The sequence below is a fragment of the Cervus canadensis genome, chromosome 11 (assembly GCF_019320065.1).
Source record: "Cervus canadensis isolate Bull #8, Minnesota chromosome 11, ASM1932006v1, whole genome shotgun sequence".
NCBI lineage: Eukaryota > Metazoa > Chordata > Mammalia > Artiodactyla > Cervidae > Cervus > Cervus canadensis.
In genome coordinates this window covers 49351678-49371951 of record NC_057396.1, presented here as the reverse complement: position 1 = coordinate 49371951, position 20274 = coordinate 49351678, and the positions used below count along the sequence as shown (strand labels likewise).

Here is a 20274-nt window from a genome sequence, read left to right as displayed (position 1 = left end):
ATTACCTTTCTTTGGGATTGGAGTGAAAACTGATCTTTTCCAGTCCTGTGGCCACTGATGAGTTTTCCAAATTTGCTGGCTGAGTTTTCCAAATATGCATTCGTTCCATAGGTGGAGCCTATCATGTGCCAGTTGTTAGATGCCGTGAGTGAAGAGATGAACACCATAGATGCTGTCCTTCCTCAGAGCCTAATTAGGGAGATTAGAAATATGCATAAAAAAACTCTGGGCCTTGGGAGGACCACTGTATCCTTCATTTGACTCACATTTGTTTACTGAGTGTTTCCTGTGAGCTTTCCAGGAATAGAAGAGAGACAGTGAATTGGACATGTTTCGAGACTTTCAGGTTCAGAGACCATTGAAAGAGTCCCTTCAAGATTGTTAGTAATCTCACGAGGTAGAAGGGGTTCCAACCACAAAAGATGTACAGAAGAAACACGTCAGAGTTTAGCTAAAGCAGCAGTTATTTCCCTCTGAAAGTTTCAGTGACGGTATTATGGAAGGGATGGCGTCTGGATTGGGTCTAGAAAGAAGCTTTTTTTTTTTCTCTATTACCTCATTTAATTCTTAGAACAGTTCTCTGAGGCACAGGTTTATATTGAGAAATCTGAGGCACAAAGAGGTAAAGTGATTTTCCCAGGGTCACTCAGCTCAGTGGTAGAAACTAGCCTCAAACTTAAGTCCCTGTATGTAAAATTGTTTCCCCCTCCTACTGCACCCATCTTGTTGTCATATTTGTCTCTTCTGGGAAACATTTTCTGAGGACACCTGATCCCAGCTCTCTACTCTGCTCCTCCCATGGACTGAATCTTCCCAGACCCTCCATCTTAGGGTCCTACCTTCTTGCCAGGGTCTCCTTTCCCCTGGCCAGGGGCTTACAGATTCCCAAACCTCTGCTACCGTAAATATCTAAAGCTATCCCAAAGCAGGTTTAGGAATTACTGGATCCCTTTAAAGAAAAATCTAAGTCTATAAGAGCTCAAGGTTTAAAAAATTTAGATCTTCTATTAGAAATTTCTTTTCCTGAAGGAAGTGGCGTTGGAGCCTAGTCTTAAAGCACGAGATCAGCGAGATGAACAGGATGGAAGAGCTTTTTGGGGCCATAGGAACACTAAGAACAGAGGCGTAGCCCTGTAGGGCCTCAGAGAGAGGGTGTGTGTTGGGGGTGGTCCTGGCCGGCTCATAGGCTGTATCGGGGTGAGAGTGGCCCTGCCTCTCCTCACTCCTCACTTCCTTGTTTTCCTTGCTTGGCTCTCAGGGTCATGGCCTCCACAGGACTCTACAAGCTGGATGATGGGAAGCCTCACCTGAGCAACTGTTTTCCAGCCAAAAACCTGCTTCGGACGCCAGAGGAAGGTCAGGTGACTTCTCAAATCAGAACCTTTGCCTCACACCCAGCACCTGCTTCAGAATGTCTCTAACACCCATGTCTTCCTCTTCAACCCATTCACTAATGTTCCCTGCCCCATCCTATCCCTTCCCTTCTAATCCATCTTCCCCCCAGCAGCCTCAGGGAGTCTGATTTTTTTTATCCTATTTATGTATGTATTGGGGCTTACCAGGTGGCTCAAACAGTAAAGAATCTGCCTGCAATGCGGGAGACCTGGGTTTGATCCCTGGGTTGGGAAGATCCCCTGGAGAAGGGCATGGCAACCCACTCCAGTAATTCTTGCCTGGAGAATTCCATGGACAGAGGAGCCTGGCGGGCTACAGTCCATAGGCTCGCAAAGAGTCTGACATGACTGAGCAACTAACACTTTCATGTATCTGTTTAAAATGTCTTATTTTTATACACTTTTTCAAGATTACTGTTCATTTACAGTTATTACAAGATATTGGCAGTATTCCCCATGTTGTACAGTACATCCTTGAACCTAACTTACACCCAGTAGTTTGTACCTCCCACCCCTACATTGCCCCTCCATCCCTCTTCTCCGCTTGGAACCACTAGTTTGTTCTCTGTGTCTGTGAGTCTGCTTCTTCAATTTTTTTATTCACTAGTTTGTTGTATTCTTTAGATCCTACGTATAAGCAATATCTTATATGGGCAGTTTTTCTCTTTCTCTGTCTGACTTATTTCACTTAGTATAATGCCCTCAAGGTCCACCCATGTTGTTGCAAATGGCAAAGTTTCTTTTTAATGGTTAAGTAGTACCCCACTGTATATATGTCCCACAGATTTTATCTGTTCATCTATTGATGGGTGCCTAGGTCATTTCCATGTCTTGGCTGCTGCAAATAATGCTGCTTTGAACACTGGGGTATGTTTTTGAATTAGTAACTTTGTTTTTTTGAATTGATTTTTTAAAATTATTTGTTTTAAATAATTTTTAAATAATTTTAAATAATTAAATGTTTTAATTTTTTGTTTTAAATTATTGTTAAATTATTTTTGGCTGTGCTGGGTCTTTGTTGCTGCTGGACTTTTCTCTGGTTGCAGTGAGTAGCGGCTACTCTTTGTTGTAGTGTGTGAGCTTCTCATTGCAGCAGCTTCTCTTGTCATGGAGCACAAGTTCTAGGGCATGTGGGCTTCAGTAGCTGCAGTGCATGGGCTCAATAGTTGTGGTTCCCAGGCTCTAGAACACAGACTCAATAGTTACGGCGCACGGGCTTAGTTGCTTCATGGCATGTGGGATCCTCCCAGACCAGGGATCGAACTTTGTCTCCTGCACTAAGAGGTAGATTCTTTACCACTGAGCTACCAAGGACACCCAGTGACTTTTTTTTGTTTTGTTTTGGATATATACCCAGGAGAGGAATTTCTGCATCATACAGTCTTGCTATTTTTAATTTTTTGAGGAACCTCCATAATGTTTTCCGCTGTGGCTGCACCGATTTCCATGCCCACTAACAGTGTACACAGGTTCTCAGGGAACCTCCTAATGTACGCCACAGTGTTCTCTTCTGTCCAGTGACTTCTCACTGCTGTTCCTTTGCCTTTCTGCTCTACCCCATTCCTTGATTTATGCCCTGTTTCATAGTGTTCTATTTTCACATAGCTTTTTTAAAAATATTGTTTATTTTTTAATTGAAGGATAATTGCTTTACAGAATTTTGTTGTTTTCTGTCAAACCTCAACATGAATCAACCACAGGGATACATATATCCCCTCCCTTTTGAACCTCCCTCCCACCTCCCTCCCCATCCCACCCCTCTAGGCTGATACAAGCCTGTGTTTGAGTTTCCTGAGACATGCAGCAAATTCTCGTTGGCTATCTATTTTACATATGGTAATGTAAGTTTCCATTTACTCTCTCCATACATCTCACCCTCTCCTCCCCTCTCCCCATGTCCATGAGTCTATTCTCTATTCACGTAGTTTTTTACCATTTGCCTGGAATGTTCCAGCCCTCGTTCCAGTTGTCCAGGCTTCTCCCATCCCACAGGCTCAGCTCATCTCCCACATCTTCCAATAAGCCGTGTCCCGCTCCTCCAGCTGTCAGTGCCCATCCTCTCTTGTGAGCCATCTTCCTTTCTGTGTTTCTTGTTTGACGTATAGTCATATTCTGCCTAACTCTTAAATAAAGTGGCTTAAACTTGACTCTGCTAAATAGTTTTTCAAGCATTTATCTAATTAAAGACTCCTTTGGGGCAGGGACCCCTCCTAATGCTGAGCAGAGTCCTACACATGGAACACTGCTGAGAAGTGTGGTTTCACTGGATTGGATTTGTTGCTTTGAAAGTGTCGAGCAAGGGAAAAGTACCACTAGCTTACCCTGAATGGAATGGCTTGCTGGTCACTCTCTACATGGAATAGTGGAAGAACCTTCTCCTTCAGCTTGTCCTTCCCTCTTCTCTTGAGTGATTTTACTTTTCACATAGGACCTTCTTTGGCCACCTAGTTGTTTAAAACCCTCCTGTGGAGCTGTCAGTAAGAACTCATGATTTCACGCCCACACTCCCTCACACACACATAGATGGACAGAGAAATAAATATAGCTGTCTGTATCTTCATGTGTTAGTATACATATGTATATTTCCTGGCCCATGGAGGGCAATAATACTTCAGTTGCAAAGGAATGCTTGGCACCTCAGTGTTGGTTTCTAAATACCATTCTCCAATAAAAGAAGCCAGGGCTTCTCAGGCAAAAAGTTGTTTCTAGGGCTAAGTCGGGAGCCCTAGAAACTTTGAGCCAGAAAATAAAGCAGTGCTCAGAAAAATGATGGGGGCAATTTGAAAGGACATAGGTGCCAACCTGAGGGAATGCCCAGTGGGCAAAGCTGCAACAGTATGAGCAGCAAAATAAATAAAGGTAAAATTGGGTTGTAATCTGTAGAATAAGTTTTGATTTGTAGTCATGATCTCATATGATATAACTAAACTCTGATTACTTAAATAAGTGGGGGAGAAGAGCAGCTCTTCCTTACATAGAATTCTGTTTAATAAAGGTAGAAGGAATGAAGGAAATAGAAAATTACTATCAAAACATCACAATAATAATTTTTACAGGCAAGAAGCTCTACAGTGTTCTTTGGAGAAATAGAACCAGTAGAGTATGTGTGTGTATGTTTTTCTGTATGTATATCCTGCAGGTTTTGTTTTCATGTACATATATGTGTGTATATATGTGGACAAACACACGTAGATAAATTATATATTTCAAGGAATTGGTTTATGAAATGTGGAGGCTGGCAAGTCTGAAATCTGTAAGACAGGCAGGCTGAAAACTCAGGGAAGAGCTCATGCTGCAGTCTTAAGGCAAAATTTCTTATTTCTTTGGGAAGCCTGTCTTTTTGCTTTTAAGGTCTCTTAGGTGAATGGGTAAGGCCCACTCATTATCCATGGATTGTTTCAGGTACTTAAAGTCAACTGGTTGTCAGAAACACCTAGATTAGTATTTGCTTGACTAACTGCTTACCATAGCTCAGCCAAGTTGACACATAAAATTAACCATCATAAATGCTAGAATTCATGGGTTAAAGTATGATGAAAAACAGGTTATTTGTATAACATCTTGAGCTGTCTTTATTAATTTCAAAGGGACTTCTTAGTAGAGTAACTAAGCTGACACCACCTTGGCTGAGTGATCAAAATGAACATCACCAGTAATAAGACATAATTGGCATCATGTGTGCTCTGATATGTTGTGCTGAGGAGGGCACAGCACCACTTCTTGCCAAACTACAAGGCCTTTAGTCTAAATTATAGGGGAAAAAAATCAAACAAACTCAAATTGAGAGACATTTTATAAAGTAATTGACTACTGATTAGTACTCTTCAAAAGTATCAGGATCACACAAGAAAAATAAAGACTGCAGAACTGTCATGGATTAGGGGAGACTAAGGTGATGTGACAGCTAAATGAAATGTGAGATCTTGGATAGGACCCTGGAACAGAAAGAGAACATTAGTGAGAAAACTGACGAAAATCAAATAAAGGCTGTAGATTAATTACTAATATTATGCCATTGTTAATTTCTTGGCTTCAGCCATTGTATTATGATTATATACGATGTTAACATTAGGGAAACTGGGTGAAGGCTGTACAGGAACTCTGTGTTATTTTTACAGTTTTTCTGGAAGTCTAAAATTATCTCAAAATGAAAATTTACAGGTGGGGGGAACCTTCCTCTAGACAAATACTCTTCCTGCTAAAAACCTCCCGCATTAAAACCTAAACTCCTTATTCTGGTCCTCAAGACCTTTCAGATTTGACTCTGCTGGTCTCCTCAGCCTCATCTCTTTTCCTTCATGTCCATCTCCCGACACTCCAGGCCTTCCTTCCTGGCACCAGCTCAGGCTGGAGTGTTCAAGAGTTTGGACTGCTGGGATAGGACAAATGTCCATGTGCTAGATGAGGGCAGCCCTGGGAAATGAGTGCCCAGGCTGTTGGGCCCTGGGTGGGAATAGGAACCGGCTCACATCAGGCATAGGCAGAAGCACATCCAAGAGCCAGGATTAGCAGCAATACTCAGGTGAGCCAAGGCAAGCCCCTGAGGCGGGGGAGTGGGCTATGTGGCAGGGAGATGGTGTTTAGAGGCCCCAAGCTGGTCCCCACAGCTCTGTGCTGTTCTTTGCAGTTCCAACCTTTCATGCCTCTGAGTACTTCTTGTGCCCTTTTCTCTGCCCAGGCTGCTTGGTTTTTCCCTCTTCACCTGGTCAGCTTTCAATATACAAGACTCAGCTCATCCCCGAGGCTGGTAGCTCCCCACTCTGGGCTTCACAGCACTCTTTACATTTACTGAGCACCTTTGAGTCCTCAGTCATATTCTTCTCCATAGCCCCAACTCCTGCCACAAACTCAGTGCTCAGAAAAGGTCCAAATGAATGATTGTGGGTGGGGGCTGTGGCTCAGGGTCCATTCATCCACACTCAGTGCGGTAAGCTCTGTGTAGGCCTTAGGACCATCGAGATGAATGAATCAGAGCCTGTATTCTCTTGCCCTCTAGAGGGCAAGACAGACAATAAACAAGTGAACAATGATAGATATTGAACAATGAAGAGTGAACAATGAACAGTATCTGTCCATAGGGAAGTTTATCCCCACCTGTAAATTTTCATTTTGAGATAATTTTAGACTTCCAGAAAAGCTGTAAAAATAAAACAGAGTTCCTGTACAGCTTTCACCCAGTTTCCCTAATGTTAAATGAATAAACTACTGATGAAGGAGAGAACAGATTCTAGAATGTTGTCACGATTTTTATTGGATAGGCTTACTAGTGAAGCTCATATTTTCTTTACTTGTGTACAATTTCTAGTTCTTTGTACAGTAGACATGTATTATTGAGTCTTTTAAAAATGCCAGCTGTCCTTTGATTTTTTTTATCCTGAGCTCCTAACATGACCTTAACAACAGAATTGAGGGTAAGGTCCAGGAAGATGGAACCCATTGAGTTGGTGTCACACAATGGACTTTACCCAAGAGATAAAAAATGGTGCAATAACTAGCTGGCCCAGGAAAAAAGGATCAGCTTAACTGAGGATACTCAGAGAAGGCTTCACAGAATAGGAAATACTTTATCTGTAATCATGAAGGAACCGTTAAGAGTTCGAAGGCAAAAATGTGGAGGAAAGAACTGGGCAAGTCATTCTATACTTTTGAGTCTTTGCCTTTTTGTCTGTAAAACGGGGGCAGTAGCATGTTTCATTGGGTTTGGAGGCCAATTAAATAAGACAGGTATATAGATGTTCCCCTGCCCCCCACAACCCCAGTTGTAGCACAGTATCTGGTGCATATTAGGTAATGAAGAGCTAATTTTCATTTTTGCGTTAAAGATAAACATTCTGGAAGGGCACTAGTTTTGGCTTTGAAGGAGTTTACTGCTGTTCTCATCTTTTCACTGTTCTCATCTTTTCAGCAGGTCGAGGACACTGGCTAGTGGCTCGGAAAGGTAGCCTCAAGAAGAAGCCCAAGAATGCGACTGAGACAACAGCTGAAGGTCAGAAAGGCCAGAAGGTTTCTTTTGAGGTTGGAGGGAAGAAAGGTTCTCGACAGGAAAACCGAGCAGACACTCCTGGACACGTGTTGGACCAGGCTTTTCTGGTGAGAGTCAATGCATTCTGGAAGGGCTGGCAGCACCAGCTTGGTGGGGTTGGGAGGGGGGGTGCGGGTGGCAAGGACTTGCCCTGCTTCCCTCTGGTACAGTTACCTCCCATCCATCCCAAACTATTCGAACGGGCTTGGCAAATGGAGTGCAGCCAAGATGCTGAAGGGACCCGGAGCTTTCTTTATATGTAAAGTTTTCTTTACATCCACTTTATGAGATAGGTGTTATCATCCCTATTATATTGTTGCCATTGTGCAAATGAGAAAACTGAGGCCCCAAGAAGTAATGTGCCTTGGCCGAAGTTCCTCAGCTAGTAATTAGGACTCTAGTTTACCCTGGATTAGAACTACTCAGAATTGAAACTCTGGTATACTGACTGTAAAGCCTTTGCCTTTACATGTTATCAGGTAAAAAGTCTACAAAGTCTTCATTGAGCCAGAGAGACAAGGCAGCAGGTCAGGGTAAACAGTAAATTTAAAAATCCTATTCCAGCACCCTGCTGGCTCAGTTGGTAAAGAAGCTGCCTGTAATACAGTAGACCTGGGTTTGATCCCTGGGTTGGGAAGATCCCCTGGAGAAAGGAATGGCAGCCCACTCCAGTATTCTTGCCTGGGAAATCCCATGGACAGAGGAGCCTATCAGGCTACAGTCCGTGGGGTCACAAGAGTTGGATGCAACTTAGCAACTAAACCACCACGACTGTTCCAGCACATAGTAGGGTGTAAAGGCTTCTACTCTGCTCTGGGGAGACTTTCTAGGAGCAGGGGACTAGGGAGCCTCACATACCACCACCTTTGTCCTTGAGGTTTAGTGTCTGACTGAAAGCCAAGGATGCTGACTGGATATACCTAGTGTCTGGGTCAGGCTTTACAAAGAGGACTGGGCTGGTAATTTTTCATTTACTCTGTGCAATGCCTCAGTGGCTTTGCACAGAAAGATCTGTTTTGTAAACAGTAAACCAGTATTAATGTGCAGTCCGATGCTCATAGCTTCCCAAGAACTCCCTGGCAGCTTACTTAGTTCCCAGACTCTGCTTGTGGTTCCCAAGAGAAAGGTTCCTGCACAGATCAATGTTGAAAGAGAGCTTTAAGGAGGCATCTCACCTCAAGGTGGGTAGCATAGGCTTTTTGCAGAATACTGTGGAGTTTCTTTGATGATTAGGTCCACTTCTCATTAGGGATGAGGAAGATTGAAGCAGCAGTACTGGGAATGGGCGGGACCACTTCCCGTAGTGCTCTTCTTTTCCCCTTTATTTTCAGCATTTCAACATATCCACATTGAGATCACTTGTTACCCATGTTGCCACTTTGAAAAACAGAAGCGTCAAGGGTGCTTCTCAGAGCAATGGGAGTACCTACCCCCTATTGGCTAGGAATGTTTCACTGGCACTTCGTAATGCCCTACTGCACAGTCCCCTTACGCCAAGTCCCCAAAACACCTCTTCTCTAATGTTTACTAAACTGTCTTAATAATGGCACTGCTGTCTACCCACTCACCAAACAGGGAACCTGGGGTTCTCCTCAACACGTGCCTCTCCCTCACTGCCCCCATCCCTGCTAGTCCCCAGCCCTGGTGTTTCTACTAGTTGTCAAATCTGTATTCTTATCCTCATCTGCACTGCCCCCACCCTAATCTGGGCCAACATCATCTTTTATGGTAGTAATTGAGTTCCTATGGTAATTAGAAACTTCCTAACTAGTTTGAACTAACTGGGATGCTTTTGTTTCACATAAAAAGAAGCCAGCAGCATGGTTCTGCTGCTGCTGCTAAGTCGCTGTCATGTCTGACTCTGTGCGACCCTATAGATGGCAGCCCACCAGGCTCTCCCATCCCTGGAATTCTCCAGGCAAGAATACTGGAGTGGGTTGCCATTTCCTTCTCCAATGCATGAAAGTGAAAAGTGAAAGTGAAGTCGCTTAGTCGTGTCTTGACTCTTAGCGACCCCATGGACTGCAGTCTACCAGGCTCCTCCGTCCATGGGATTTTCCAGGCAAGAGTACCGGAGTGGGGTGCCATTGCCTTCTCCCAGGGTAGGTTAATTCACTGCCTCCAAGGCCCTGGTTCCTCCATCTTTCTGCTCTTATATTCTTGGCACATTAACTTGTCCTCTCAGGCTGACTGCCTTCATAATTCTGAGATGACTGCCAAAACTCTGGTCATCACATTTAAAGCATAACATCCAAAGGTAGAAAAGGGAACGTCACTGTCTTATATTGATTTTTAAATATAAGCAGCTTCCCAGAACTGGCCTCCTACTCCCAGCAGCCTGTGTCTCGTTGGCCAAACATGTATCACAAGTCCCAGCAGTCACTGTTTAGGGGACCATGACCACCATGCTTGGATTAGACAAAATCAAGACTTAGCCTGTAGAGCTGGAGTTGAAGGATACATCTAGTTAGAGAAATGTGAATGATATTGGGTTCTTTCACAATGAGAAGAAGTGGCTCTAGAGAAATGAGCTGATAATATCTGGTATAGTGGTTTCTCTCCACCCTTTTCTTTCTTCTCATCTTCTGTGTGTGTCAGATACAGCAGTTTTTGTAAAATTGCCATCAGCCCTCTGCCAAAAAACCTCTTGACAGCTTTCCATTGACTTTGGGCTAAAATCCACAATCCTTTGCAGAGCCACCATGAATCTGCATGATAATGAGGGTATCCATAACCTTACCTACCTGTTTTTCATCCTCTCAGAAACACCTTGCTTTCGTTTGCCTTAATAGCATTCACAAACCCTGCCACCCACTTTCATGGGACCAACTCGTACTTAGCACTTAAGGTATCGGCTGAAATATTCCTCAAATAGGTACTTCCTCACTTCTACACTAAGATAAGGATCTCCCGTTATTATCTCCCATGGCTTCTTGAATTTCTTCTTTAAAATACTTACTGTATTTGTAAATACTTGCTTGCTCATTGGCTTCCATGCAGTTTTAAGCTTTATGAGGCATGAAATACTTCTGCTTTTCCTTTGTTGTCTTTTAAGTTCCCAGTTCCATGCCTAACCATAAAAGACACCCTAACTTAATGATTAACTGAAAGAAGGAATGAGGTTTGGTTAAACAGAAATGGCAACTTCAAAGTTGAGATTTTCCTTCTACCTTTTAATTGTGAAGGACAATATATGGTAGTGCTAAGAGTGCAGTGTTTAGTGATTACAGATTTGGATTCAAATCATAGATCCATCACTTATTGGCTGTGAGACCTTAGGGAAGTCATTTTCTCTCTCTTAGCCTTATTTTTCTCATTTATGAAGAGATATATTCCCTTATGTTGAAGAGTTTAGTTAGGATTAGGAGAAAGTCCTTTTTTTTTTGCCACACTGAGTGGCCTATGGGCTCTTTAGTTCCACAGCCAGAGATCAAACCCTCACCCTTTGCATTGGAAGTACAGAGTCTTAATCACTGGACCATGAGGGAAGTCCCAGAAAAAGTTTCTTGATATATTTAGCATGACGCATGGCCCAAAGTAGTGCTTAGTGTATAAATATTTGGTGAATAAATGAATGGATGAGCAAACACAAAAGTTATGACAAGTGTTTTTGTAATGCCCCAGAAATAAAGATTTTATTCTAAGAACCATGTAGAGGAAGTGGAGCTCTGAAAAGAGAAGGAACAGAGAGGAATGCAGCCTCCTAAGAGCCCCATAAAGTCTATGTTTCCACCCCCATCTTACAGATCGGAAACAGAGATGGGAGAGCCAAGGAGGCAGCTTGATTCTGAGCAGCTCCAAAGCCTGTTCTTCCACTATACCAGGCTGCCCTCCTCACCAGGGAGTCATTTGTTGTCTTGGCCAATTATGAGCTTTACTGGGGCCTTGAGTGCTGATTCTTTGTACTGTGTTGCAGCTGAAGCACCACTGTGTGAAGGATCCATCAGACCTCTGCAACGTTAACGTGAGTGGCCTGAAGTTCTCCAAGGTACGACTGTGGTGAGCTACACCTGAGGTGGCTCCTGTCTGACCATCATAACTTCCAGAGTCTCTGGGAACTGGGAATCTGAGCATAGGAAGGAGGAGAGTCACACAGGGACTCACTGGGTGGAAACAACATTCACAGACACTGTCTTTTGCTATAGATTTGGTATTGCCATTATCCCATGTGAGGTGAGTTAAAGGAAATAAATAACCTTATGGAAGTGGTTTGAATGTGCATAGAATTTTATTGGGGTGTGATTCATTGTGTACAGAGAGCTCTCATCAGAAGAGCCTACAGGATAAATATCTCTCAGGGTTCAGTGCCAGGAATGGTACTGGTTCTCCCAAGATGCTGATAACTGGGTTTTTTTTTTTTTTTTCTTTTTCGGCCATGGCATGCTGGATCTTCCCTGAGCAGCTATTGAACCCGTGCCCCCTGCATTGGGAGGGTGGAGTTTTAATCACTCGACCTCCAGGGAAGTCTTGATTTGTTCTTAACTCACAGACTCTGTGACTTATATAATGAGTCATGTTTCTTTCCTTGCACTGGCTAATGGGTAGCTTGGAGCTAATTTGTGGCCTGCCATCCCCAGTATATATATAATAGCACATATTTTTGACTTGTAGGCCTTCCATGGCATATAAAGAGAGATTGCTTGTAGAATGCCACGCAGAAATTAAAATGTATCAACGTAAGTAAATCTCAAAAGATCTGTGTATCTCAACACAAGTGAATCTCAAACATGTGGTGTTGAATGAAGAAGGCAGGTTGCAGAATGGTATCTACAGTATGATGGCACTTAATATAAAATTTTAAAACATGTAAATAATACTGTATATGGCTTGTGGATACACATACATGTAATGCTAGTACTAAAGAGATGTGGGATAATCACCAATTCAGGATAGCTGTTTTTTATGAGAGGGAGGGTAGTGATATGTTGTGGGGGTATCAACTCTCTATAGTGTTTTATTTCTTTAAAGAAATTTGAAGCAGAGACAGCATAATATTCAGATTTATTAAAGCTGGATAGTGGTTACACAGGCCTTCAGAGTAACATTCACTACACTTTGCTGACTATTTGAATTATTTCATAATAGGAAAAAAAAAGAAGCAGAAAAGCCCTCCCTGCCTTCAGCAAGTAACTGCTCTTGTTCTTAACCCTTGAAGACTTTCCTCCTTCTGACAGCAGCTCTGGAGCTTCAGCAAGGCCTCCAGGCAGGGAACTAATCTTGTGTTCTTTGAAATGCCCTTTCACAGGCTAAGGAAAAGGATTTCAAGCATTTTAATTCAGTGATTTACATCAATGCCTCGGAAAACCTGCTTCCTCTAGGTAAGTTTTCTTCCTGAAAACCACCTTCTGCTTCCTGGCTGCCAGTCTTTCATGTTAGAAGTTGCCTGTCTGTTCACCTGTAACGCCATATATCTTTCTTTTGGAGTGCAATGAGCTGGGTGTGGGAGAACTCACAGACCTGGATCCCAGCCCAGAGCCAGCACTACCTACGCAGAACACTTCTCTGTGAGCTGCCGCTTCTCTCTCTGTAAATGGAGATAATCCCCTTCCTTCCTTCCTCCCTAAGGCAGGATACTTTGTAGACTCAGACAGGATCAGTACAGTCAGCCCTCCATATCTATGTTTTCCACATTCATGGATTCAACCAAACAGAGATGGAAAAAATTTAGAAAAAATTCCAGAAAGTTCCAAAAAGTAAGATTTGAGTTTGCCATCCACTGGCAACTATTTACATAGCATTTATATTATATTTACAACCACTTACAGAACATGCTTCCTTGGAGGCTCAGTTGGTAAAGAATCTGCCTGCAATGCAGGAGACCTGGGTTCGATCCGTGGATTGAGAAGATGCCCTGGAGGAGGGCATGGCAACCCACGCCAGTATTCTTGCCTGGAGAATCCCCATGGACAGAGGAGCCTGGCGGGCTATGGTCCGTATGGAATCACAAAGAATTGGACATGACTGAGCGACGCAGCACAGCATAGAGCATTTACATTATGTTAGGTATTAGTAATCTAGAGATGATTTAACATGTACAGGAGGCTGTGTGCAGGTTATATGTAGATACTACATCATTTTATACAAGGCACTTGAGCTTCCACAGATTTCAGTGTCCTTGGTAGTGATGCAAGATGGAGGTGGAGGTTGGGGATTGGGGTAGGGGGTGTGTGTGTGGGGTGGGGATCGTCCTGGAACCAATCTCCTACCCATACCAAGGGACTGTATGTAAAAAGTTTTTAAGTCCCTGAGAACTACTATGGGGGTAGTTTATTCAGCGAATCCACAGCGACCCCTGCTGGGTGTCAGGACAGTATGACTGTTTGGCTTTTAGAAATCAGTGTATCCAGTTTTCTGTTCTTCTGAGCTCAGTTCTAGCAGGATACGGTAAGTGCAATGATAGAAGGAATCAGAAAATCAACTGGGCCTCGAGTGTCACAAGATACTTGTGAGAAAAGGAGTATGTAAGCTGAGACCTAAAACACGAATAGGAGTGACTCAGAAATTGGAAGGTGAGAAGGCACTTCAGGCCAACAGAACAACAGACGGGGGGCAGCAGTGCCTGATCAGGGACCCTGAAGAAGCTTTGTAGGTGTATAAGAGATATAGGCAGGGGAGAATGGAGACTAGAAAGGTGGGCAAGGGTCCCCATATTATCAGGGGCACTGAGGGACATGGACTTAACTCTGCAGGCAAAAGAGAACCTTGGAAGACTTTGAAATAGAGACTCAGTAGTGGCTGTGAGAAGCATGGATTGTAAGATGGGAGCCTGGAAACCTGGAAGATGGTTGCATTTTTCCAGGAGAGGGGAGGTGAGGCCTCAACTGGGGCTATGGCCGTAAGGGTAGAGGGGATTGAGAGAGACAGAGCGAGAGAGGAGGTAGAAATAAGCCAGACTTGGTAAGTAATGGGCTTGTAGAGAAAGAGAAGAACCAAGGGGATTTACTGAGACAGACAGCAGTATAGGAAAGGCAGGTTTAGGGATAAATAGGATGAATTCAGTTTTGAATGCATTGAGTTTTGAAGGGTGTTTTTCAAGAAAGGAAACAGTGTGGTCTCTCAGGAGTCTGAGTTTGAAAATAAAGGCCAGCAGGCATATGGAAAGATGCTCAACCTCACTAGTAAATAAAATAGCATCCAAGAGCTATTTTATGCCTATCAAATATTGACAGAAATGAGAAGGACTGATGACTGCCAGCACTGGTAGGGAAATGGGTACTCTCGTATTCAAGTGAAATAAATTGGTGCAGCATCTCTGGAAGGTAGTTTGGCAGTGTCTCTTAACATAGTCTAGTAGTTCCACTCCCAAAAATTTATTCTACAGAAACAGACTTGAACAAGGATGTTCACTGGAAATACCCTGAAAGCACATGTTTCTATTTGACTCTCTAGAACATTCCAACTCACAAAACCAACGTAGGCCACACTTGACACCAGATTCACTTGGAAGGCTCTGGGTAATTCCCCATGGATGCCAGCAGCACAGCATCAGCACGTCATGTTCATTGAAATCCTTAGTGCAGTTCCTGAGCAGTTCATGTAGCTGTTCAGGTAGCCATCCGCGAGCCACTCTTCGGCCACTCTCAATGGGTTGATGCCAGCACTCTGGCTTAGAAGCCTTCTTCACCACAGGAGCAAATAGATGTTATAACACTCCATAGACAAGGCCCCCAGAGTTCCTGAAAAGGACATGTCCAATCATAGGAGTGCCCACACACAGAGAAGCCCAAAGTTATGGCACCCCCTTCAGATAGGTAATAGTTCATTTTTAGTTTCTTCTAGTCCAGATGTGACTTAACCAACCTGGGTCATTTTTACCACAGCAATTTTGCTTAATAACACAGTGACTGTACCATTTTTTTTCAGGTTACCAATGGAAGAGGGCTAGAAAGTTAACTCAAGGTCCAGTTCTCAAGCAGAAGAGGAAGTGTTCTTAAACTTTTATTCAGATAATCTAGCCACTGTCCCTAGGGGTATGGTTAAATAAAATAGGATATGTCTATACTATAGAGTATAATTCAGACATTATGCAGATCTGTATGTTTTGACTTAGAACATCTTTAAATCATATTGTTAAGGGGGAAAAAAAAGCAAGTCACAGTACAATGTGTGTAGTATGAGTCCCTTTTTGTAGAAAGAAGTGTGTGTGTGTGTGTGTTTCAGTATACACATAAAAAAGTCGAGTATTATACGTGAAACTTTGAATAGTTATCTCTAGGTATTGAGATAAAAGGAACTTTTATTTTTCTATTTTTTTTAAAAACGTTGGTGGAAATGTTTACTTTTATAATAAGAAATAATAAGGGTCATTTTTTAAAATGGGCTTTGGAGTTAGATTCAGTTCTTGATCTTTCCATTTAGTAATTCTATTTCTAGCAAATCACTTAGCCTGGTTGAGCCTTGGGTTCTTCAGCAGTGGAATGGAAGTAGTAATCACTCTTTTTCAGAGTTGTTAGAGACTAAGAGTCCATGTAAGTAAAGCACTTTACATAATGCTGGGCCTAATCCAGTGGGAACCCAGTAAATGACCACTATTTTATCTTTCTCTTATGTCTTTTACAAGTTACAGTTTCCTTCTTTCTCCCCCTCCTTTAGAGGCATTTCACACGTTTCCAATCTTAAAGGAACTGGAGCTTGCATTTAATGGCATCAAAACAGTCTATGTGAAATACGGAGACTTTAAGTCCTTGGAAGTAAGTCGGAGGTAGGGAGTTTTGGGTGCCCACCTGTTTCCCTGTAAGGAATGGGTGTAAGGAGTCTACTGATCATAATTTTGGGGAAGGAGCTCTCTGGGCCTTTATAGCTACCTTGCTTCAGGTGGTCCTCTGGGGATGGTGGTGGAGTTGGTGGTGATTTGATAAGGGAATGGGTTGGTGGAGGTGATGGCAGTTGGATGAGAATACATTATACCTATGGCCATGGTGCATGGTCTTGGAAAACAGATGCCAAAGGAGTCTGTGCAGGAGAGTGAGTTTAAATAGACTATTTTAGGACAGAGAATTTGAGGGGAGATCTGGATCCAGTGGGGGTTGAGGCATGGGGGTTAAGTGCTAGGCACAGCAGACTGGCCCAGCTGAATGAGAGGTGTTGTGAACTGATTCCCGAGGCCCACCCTGGTATGAATGAGCCAGATTGGTTCTAATGAGCTTGGATAAGGTTATGGGCCATAGGGTCAGGGATGAGTGTGAAATAAAATAGGGCCTCTCTAAGTTCTATAGCAGACTCGTGACATCTGTATATCCACAGCTGTTTTGTATTTGAAAATATTTTTAAAAATTGCGCTCTTCTTGGAAATCTTTCTCCTAGATTGCCCATAGTCATGCATCTTCTGTACATGTTCTCATACTTCAGGTTAATCACGTATCAGCATCTATGAAAACTTTAGGGTAATTTTGTTTCACAAAAAAGCAAAGCTTTTGTCACCACCTGAGAGTCTGCGTGCACAGAGAGTAGAGAACAGCAGAGCTGAATTGAGGTGTGGGGCAGGCATCTGGCCAGGCTCACTCACTAAGTAACGGGCTCTTCCTCACATGTTTGCCTTCTAGAAAAGCTTCAGAGTCACACCTCAGCAAAATGTCTGCATGTTATGATCCTTGGGGTTTACCTCAAAGAACTGGTAACTTAAATCATTTAATGTGCAAACATCAAGAGACAGCCATTCTTCATAAAAACCTCATTTAACCCAGTCTGACCAGAGAGAAACCTTCCGCAAGAGTGCACTTTTAAGAGTTACATGCCAAAGTTTTAAGGCATTTTAACCACTTGGGATGGTGATCTTCCTGAAATGGGTTATACGTCCTTGTATTTTTGAAACATGCTATACTGAATGTAATGGTACTTTTTCTCCACGGTTTCCAGTCATATTGAGGCTCACAGTGCTTTACTATGATTTCTGACAGGAGTAGTTCTCATACTTATCCAGGAAGTGAAGTTCTTGAAAGTCCAATAAAACAAGGAGAGAGAGAGAAAAAATGTACAACAACTCATGCAGCTTTGTGCTAGGTTAAAAAACATGTTATACCAGAGTTTATTATAGACAGAGGGAAACAGGTTCCAGAAACTGTAGAGATATAGGGAGCCACTTCTTTACCTACAGGCCTGGGAGCTTCTTACAGGTTTCCATTAATTTGTTATTTTGCTTTAAAAAAAGTAGTTATTGAGCTCCTGTATATTGTACATTGTTCAAGGACTCCTACATTCCTTACCCCAACCATTTCAAACTCCTACTTCAAGTGCCTGTGGGCCCACCGGGAGGGGACGTGACTACAGGCTCTGACCCTACAGCTGACTTACTGGTTGATCATTAATTGACTTTTTGGAGGCCCTGCCTCATAGTGTGATTGCAACTGATGAAGATTATTTATCCAGCAGACCAGTCCTGTCCAAGGGGATTTGTTTACATAAGAGAACAAAGTCAAGATTCAGAATGTTAATGAGAAGAGGAAATCTCCTGGTCAGTCATTTATTCCCCTTTCTCTATGGTTTGCGAGGGCTCTCTAAGAAAAAGGATAAACCCGTCAGATAGCCTGAATTTGCAGCCAATAACAGTGAATACTTTGATGTGTAATGAAACTTGATGTGACTCAGCAGATACAACATCCAAGTTAGGACTCTTCTCTCCTTGTTTGCCAGAAAGGCTGTCACCCAGAGTAGAACTCTTCAGGAGGCTGATTCGTGTCAATGTATGGCAAAAACCACTACAATATTGTGAAGTAATTAGCCTCCAACTAATAAAAATAAATCGAAAAAAATAAATAAATAAAAAGCAGAGACCAAAAAAAAGATAAAGAAAAACAGCTTTGTCATGATTTGATTCTCTGTACACAAGTCCGAAAAAGAGTCAACTGGAGAACTGCCTTAAAAGTCAGGACACCTTGTTTGTAGTCTTGGTCCACCACTGCTTTCCCCTAACCTCCTTGGCCAAATAATTTACCCTCTTGGTGGAACTTACGTCTCCCCCTCTGTAAATTCTGGGCCAGCTGTGAAATTCTTTGCCCTGCAAGTTCTAAGACTGTTCATTTTTTTGAACTGTCCTTACTTCCGTAGAAAGCAGATTTGGACCCAACATTAAATAGCCAAAACAGCCAGAGCAAGGATCAGCAAACTTTTTCTGTAAGAGGCCAGACAGTGACTATTTTAGGCTATGCAGCCCCTACGGTTGTAGCTAGTCATAACTGTCATAACGAGTCCACTCTGCTGTTGTAGAAGGAAAGCAGCTGTAGACAGTATATAAGCAAATGGACAGGGCTGTGTTCCCATAAAACTTTATGATGCTGAAATTTGAATTTTATTTAATTCTCATACAATGTTATATTAATGTGTTTTTCCCCCAACCATTTAAAAACATACAAAACATTCTTAGCTCACAGGCCATACGAAACAGATAGCAGGCTGGCTATGGCTTACGGGCCTTCGTTTGCCTATTTCTGAGCTAGAACCCTGATGGAACAGCTCAGTATGGTTGGAATGCAGTGAGACTCAGTAGAATATGGTGATAGATGAGCCCAGGAGGTAACAGAAAAAACCTTAGAGAGCCTTGGAAGCCTTTTTAAGGACTCTGACCCTTATCCTAGGGATAGTAAGGATCCACTGAAGTATTTGGAGCTGAATAGTAATAGGGTCCAAACTATATTTTATAAAAACCACTGTGGCGTGGCTGTTGTATAAAGAATGAATCAGAAGGAACATATGTGAGAAGTATCAAGGAGATAGAATCCATAGGCCTTGTTGACTGTCCATGTATGTGTATGGAGGAGAGAATTATCCCCATCTTTATCTGTTTACCCAAGCCAGATTTCCAGGTGTTCCTTCTTGCAATCTCTCTCTGTCCCTGCCAAGTGGGATAGCCCATTTGTGTGAATTCTCATTGGAATTTGCAGATGGTGGTATAAACTCGGCACTGCTTCAGTGCTGGGCATCTTTCATGGCCTGTGCAGTCCAATCAAGCCCGCTCTATACCATGGGCTCTAGTCATACCCAGACCATTTGCAGATCTCAGAATAAGCAAGGCTGCCTTCTGCCTCCTGACTTCTTTACGTGCCACTTGCTGTGCTGTATGTCTTTCTGTCCTTAACAATTTCAGTTCAGTTCAGTCGCTCAGTCATGTCTGACTCTTTGCTGCCCCATGGACTGCAGCATGCCAGGCCTACCTGTCCATCACCAACTCCTGGAGCTTGCTCAAGCTCATGTCCATCGAGTCGGTGATGCCATGCCACCATCTCATCCTCTGTCATCCCCTTCTCCTCCTGCCTTCAATCTTTCCCAGCATCGGGGTCTTTTCCAGTGAGTCAGTTCTATGCATCAGGTTAATACAGTCAGTACTTCACAAAGTATTGGAGTTTCAGGTTCAGCATCAGTCCTTCCAGTGAATATTCAGAACTGATTTCCCTTAGGATTGACTGGTTTGATCTTCTTGCAGTTCAAGGGATTTTCAAGAGTCTTCTCCAACACCACAGTTCAAAAGCATCATTTCTTTGGCACTCAACTTTGTTTTTAGTCCAATTTTCACATCGATACATGACTACTGGAAGAACCACAGCTTTGACTAGACAGACCTTTGTTGGCAAAGTAATGTCTCTGCTTTTTAATACGCTGTCTAGGTTGGTCGTAACTTTTCTTCCAAGGGGCAAGTGTCTTTTAATTTCATGGCTGCAGTCACCATCTGCAGTGATTTTGGAGGCCAAAAAAACAAAGTCTGTCACTGTTTCCATTGTGTCCCCATCTGTTTGCTGTTTGCCATTAAGTGATGGGGCTGGATGCCATGAGCTTAGTTTTTTGAATGTTGAGTTTTAAGCCAACTTTTTCCACTCTCCTTTCACTTTCATCAAGAGGCTCTTTAGTTCTTCGCTTTCTGCCATAAGG

General features: G+C 42.8%; 1 protein-coding gene across 9 annotated transcripts in view; it reads left to right on the top strand.

Annotated features, from left to right (window-relative positions):
- The window catches only part of XRRA1 (X-ray radiation resistance associated 1), a 67479-nt gene that overhangs the window by 8416 nt on the left and 38789 nt on the right, over positions 1-20274 (top strand). For 4 of the 9 annotated variants that reach the window (XM_043482726.1, XM_043482727.1, XM_043482723.1 and 1 more), the window contains exons 3-7: positions 1259-1356; positions 7300-7484; positions 11333-11404; positions 12662-12734; positions 16009-16106. In XM_043482726.1, the coding sequence (XP_043338661.1) occupies positions 1263-1356; positions 7300-7484; positions 11333-11404; positions 12662-12734; positions 16009-16106 (522 nt within the window). In that variant the 5' untranslated portion in view covers positions 1259-1262. The other 5 variants (XM_043482732.1, XM_043482729.1, XM_043482724.1 and 2 more) reach the window with 4 other exon arrangements.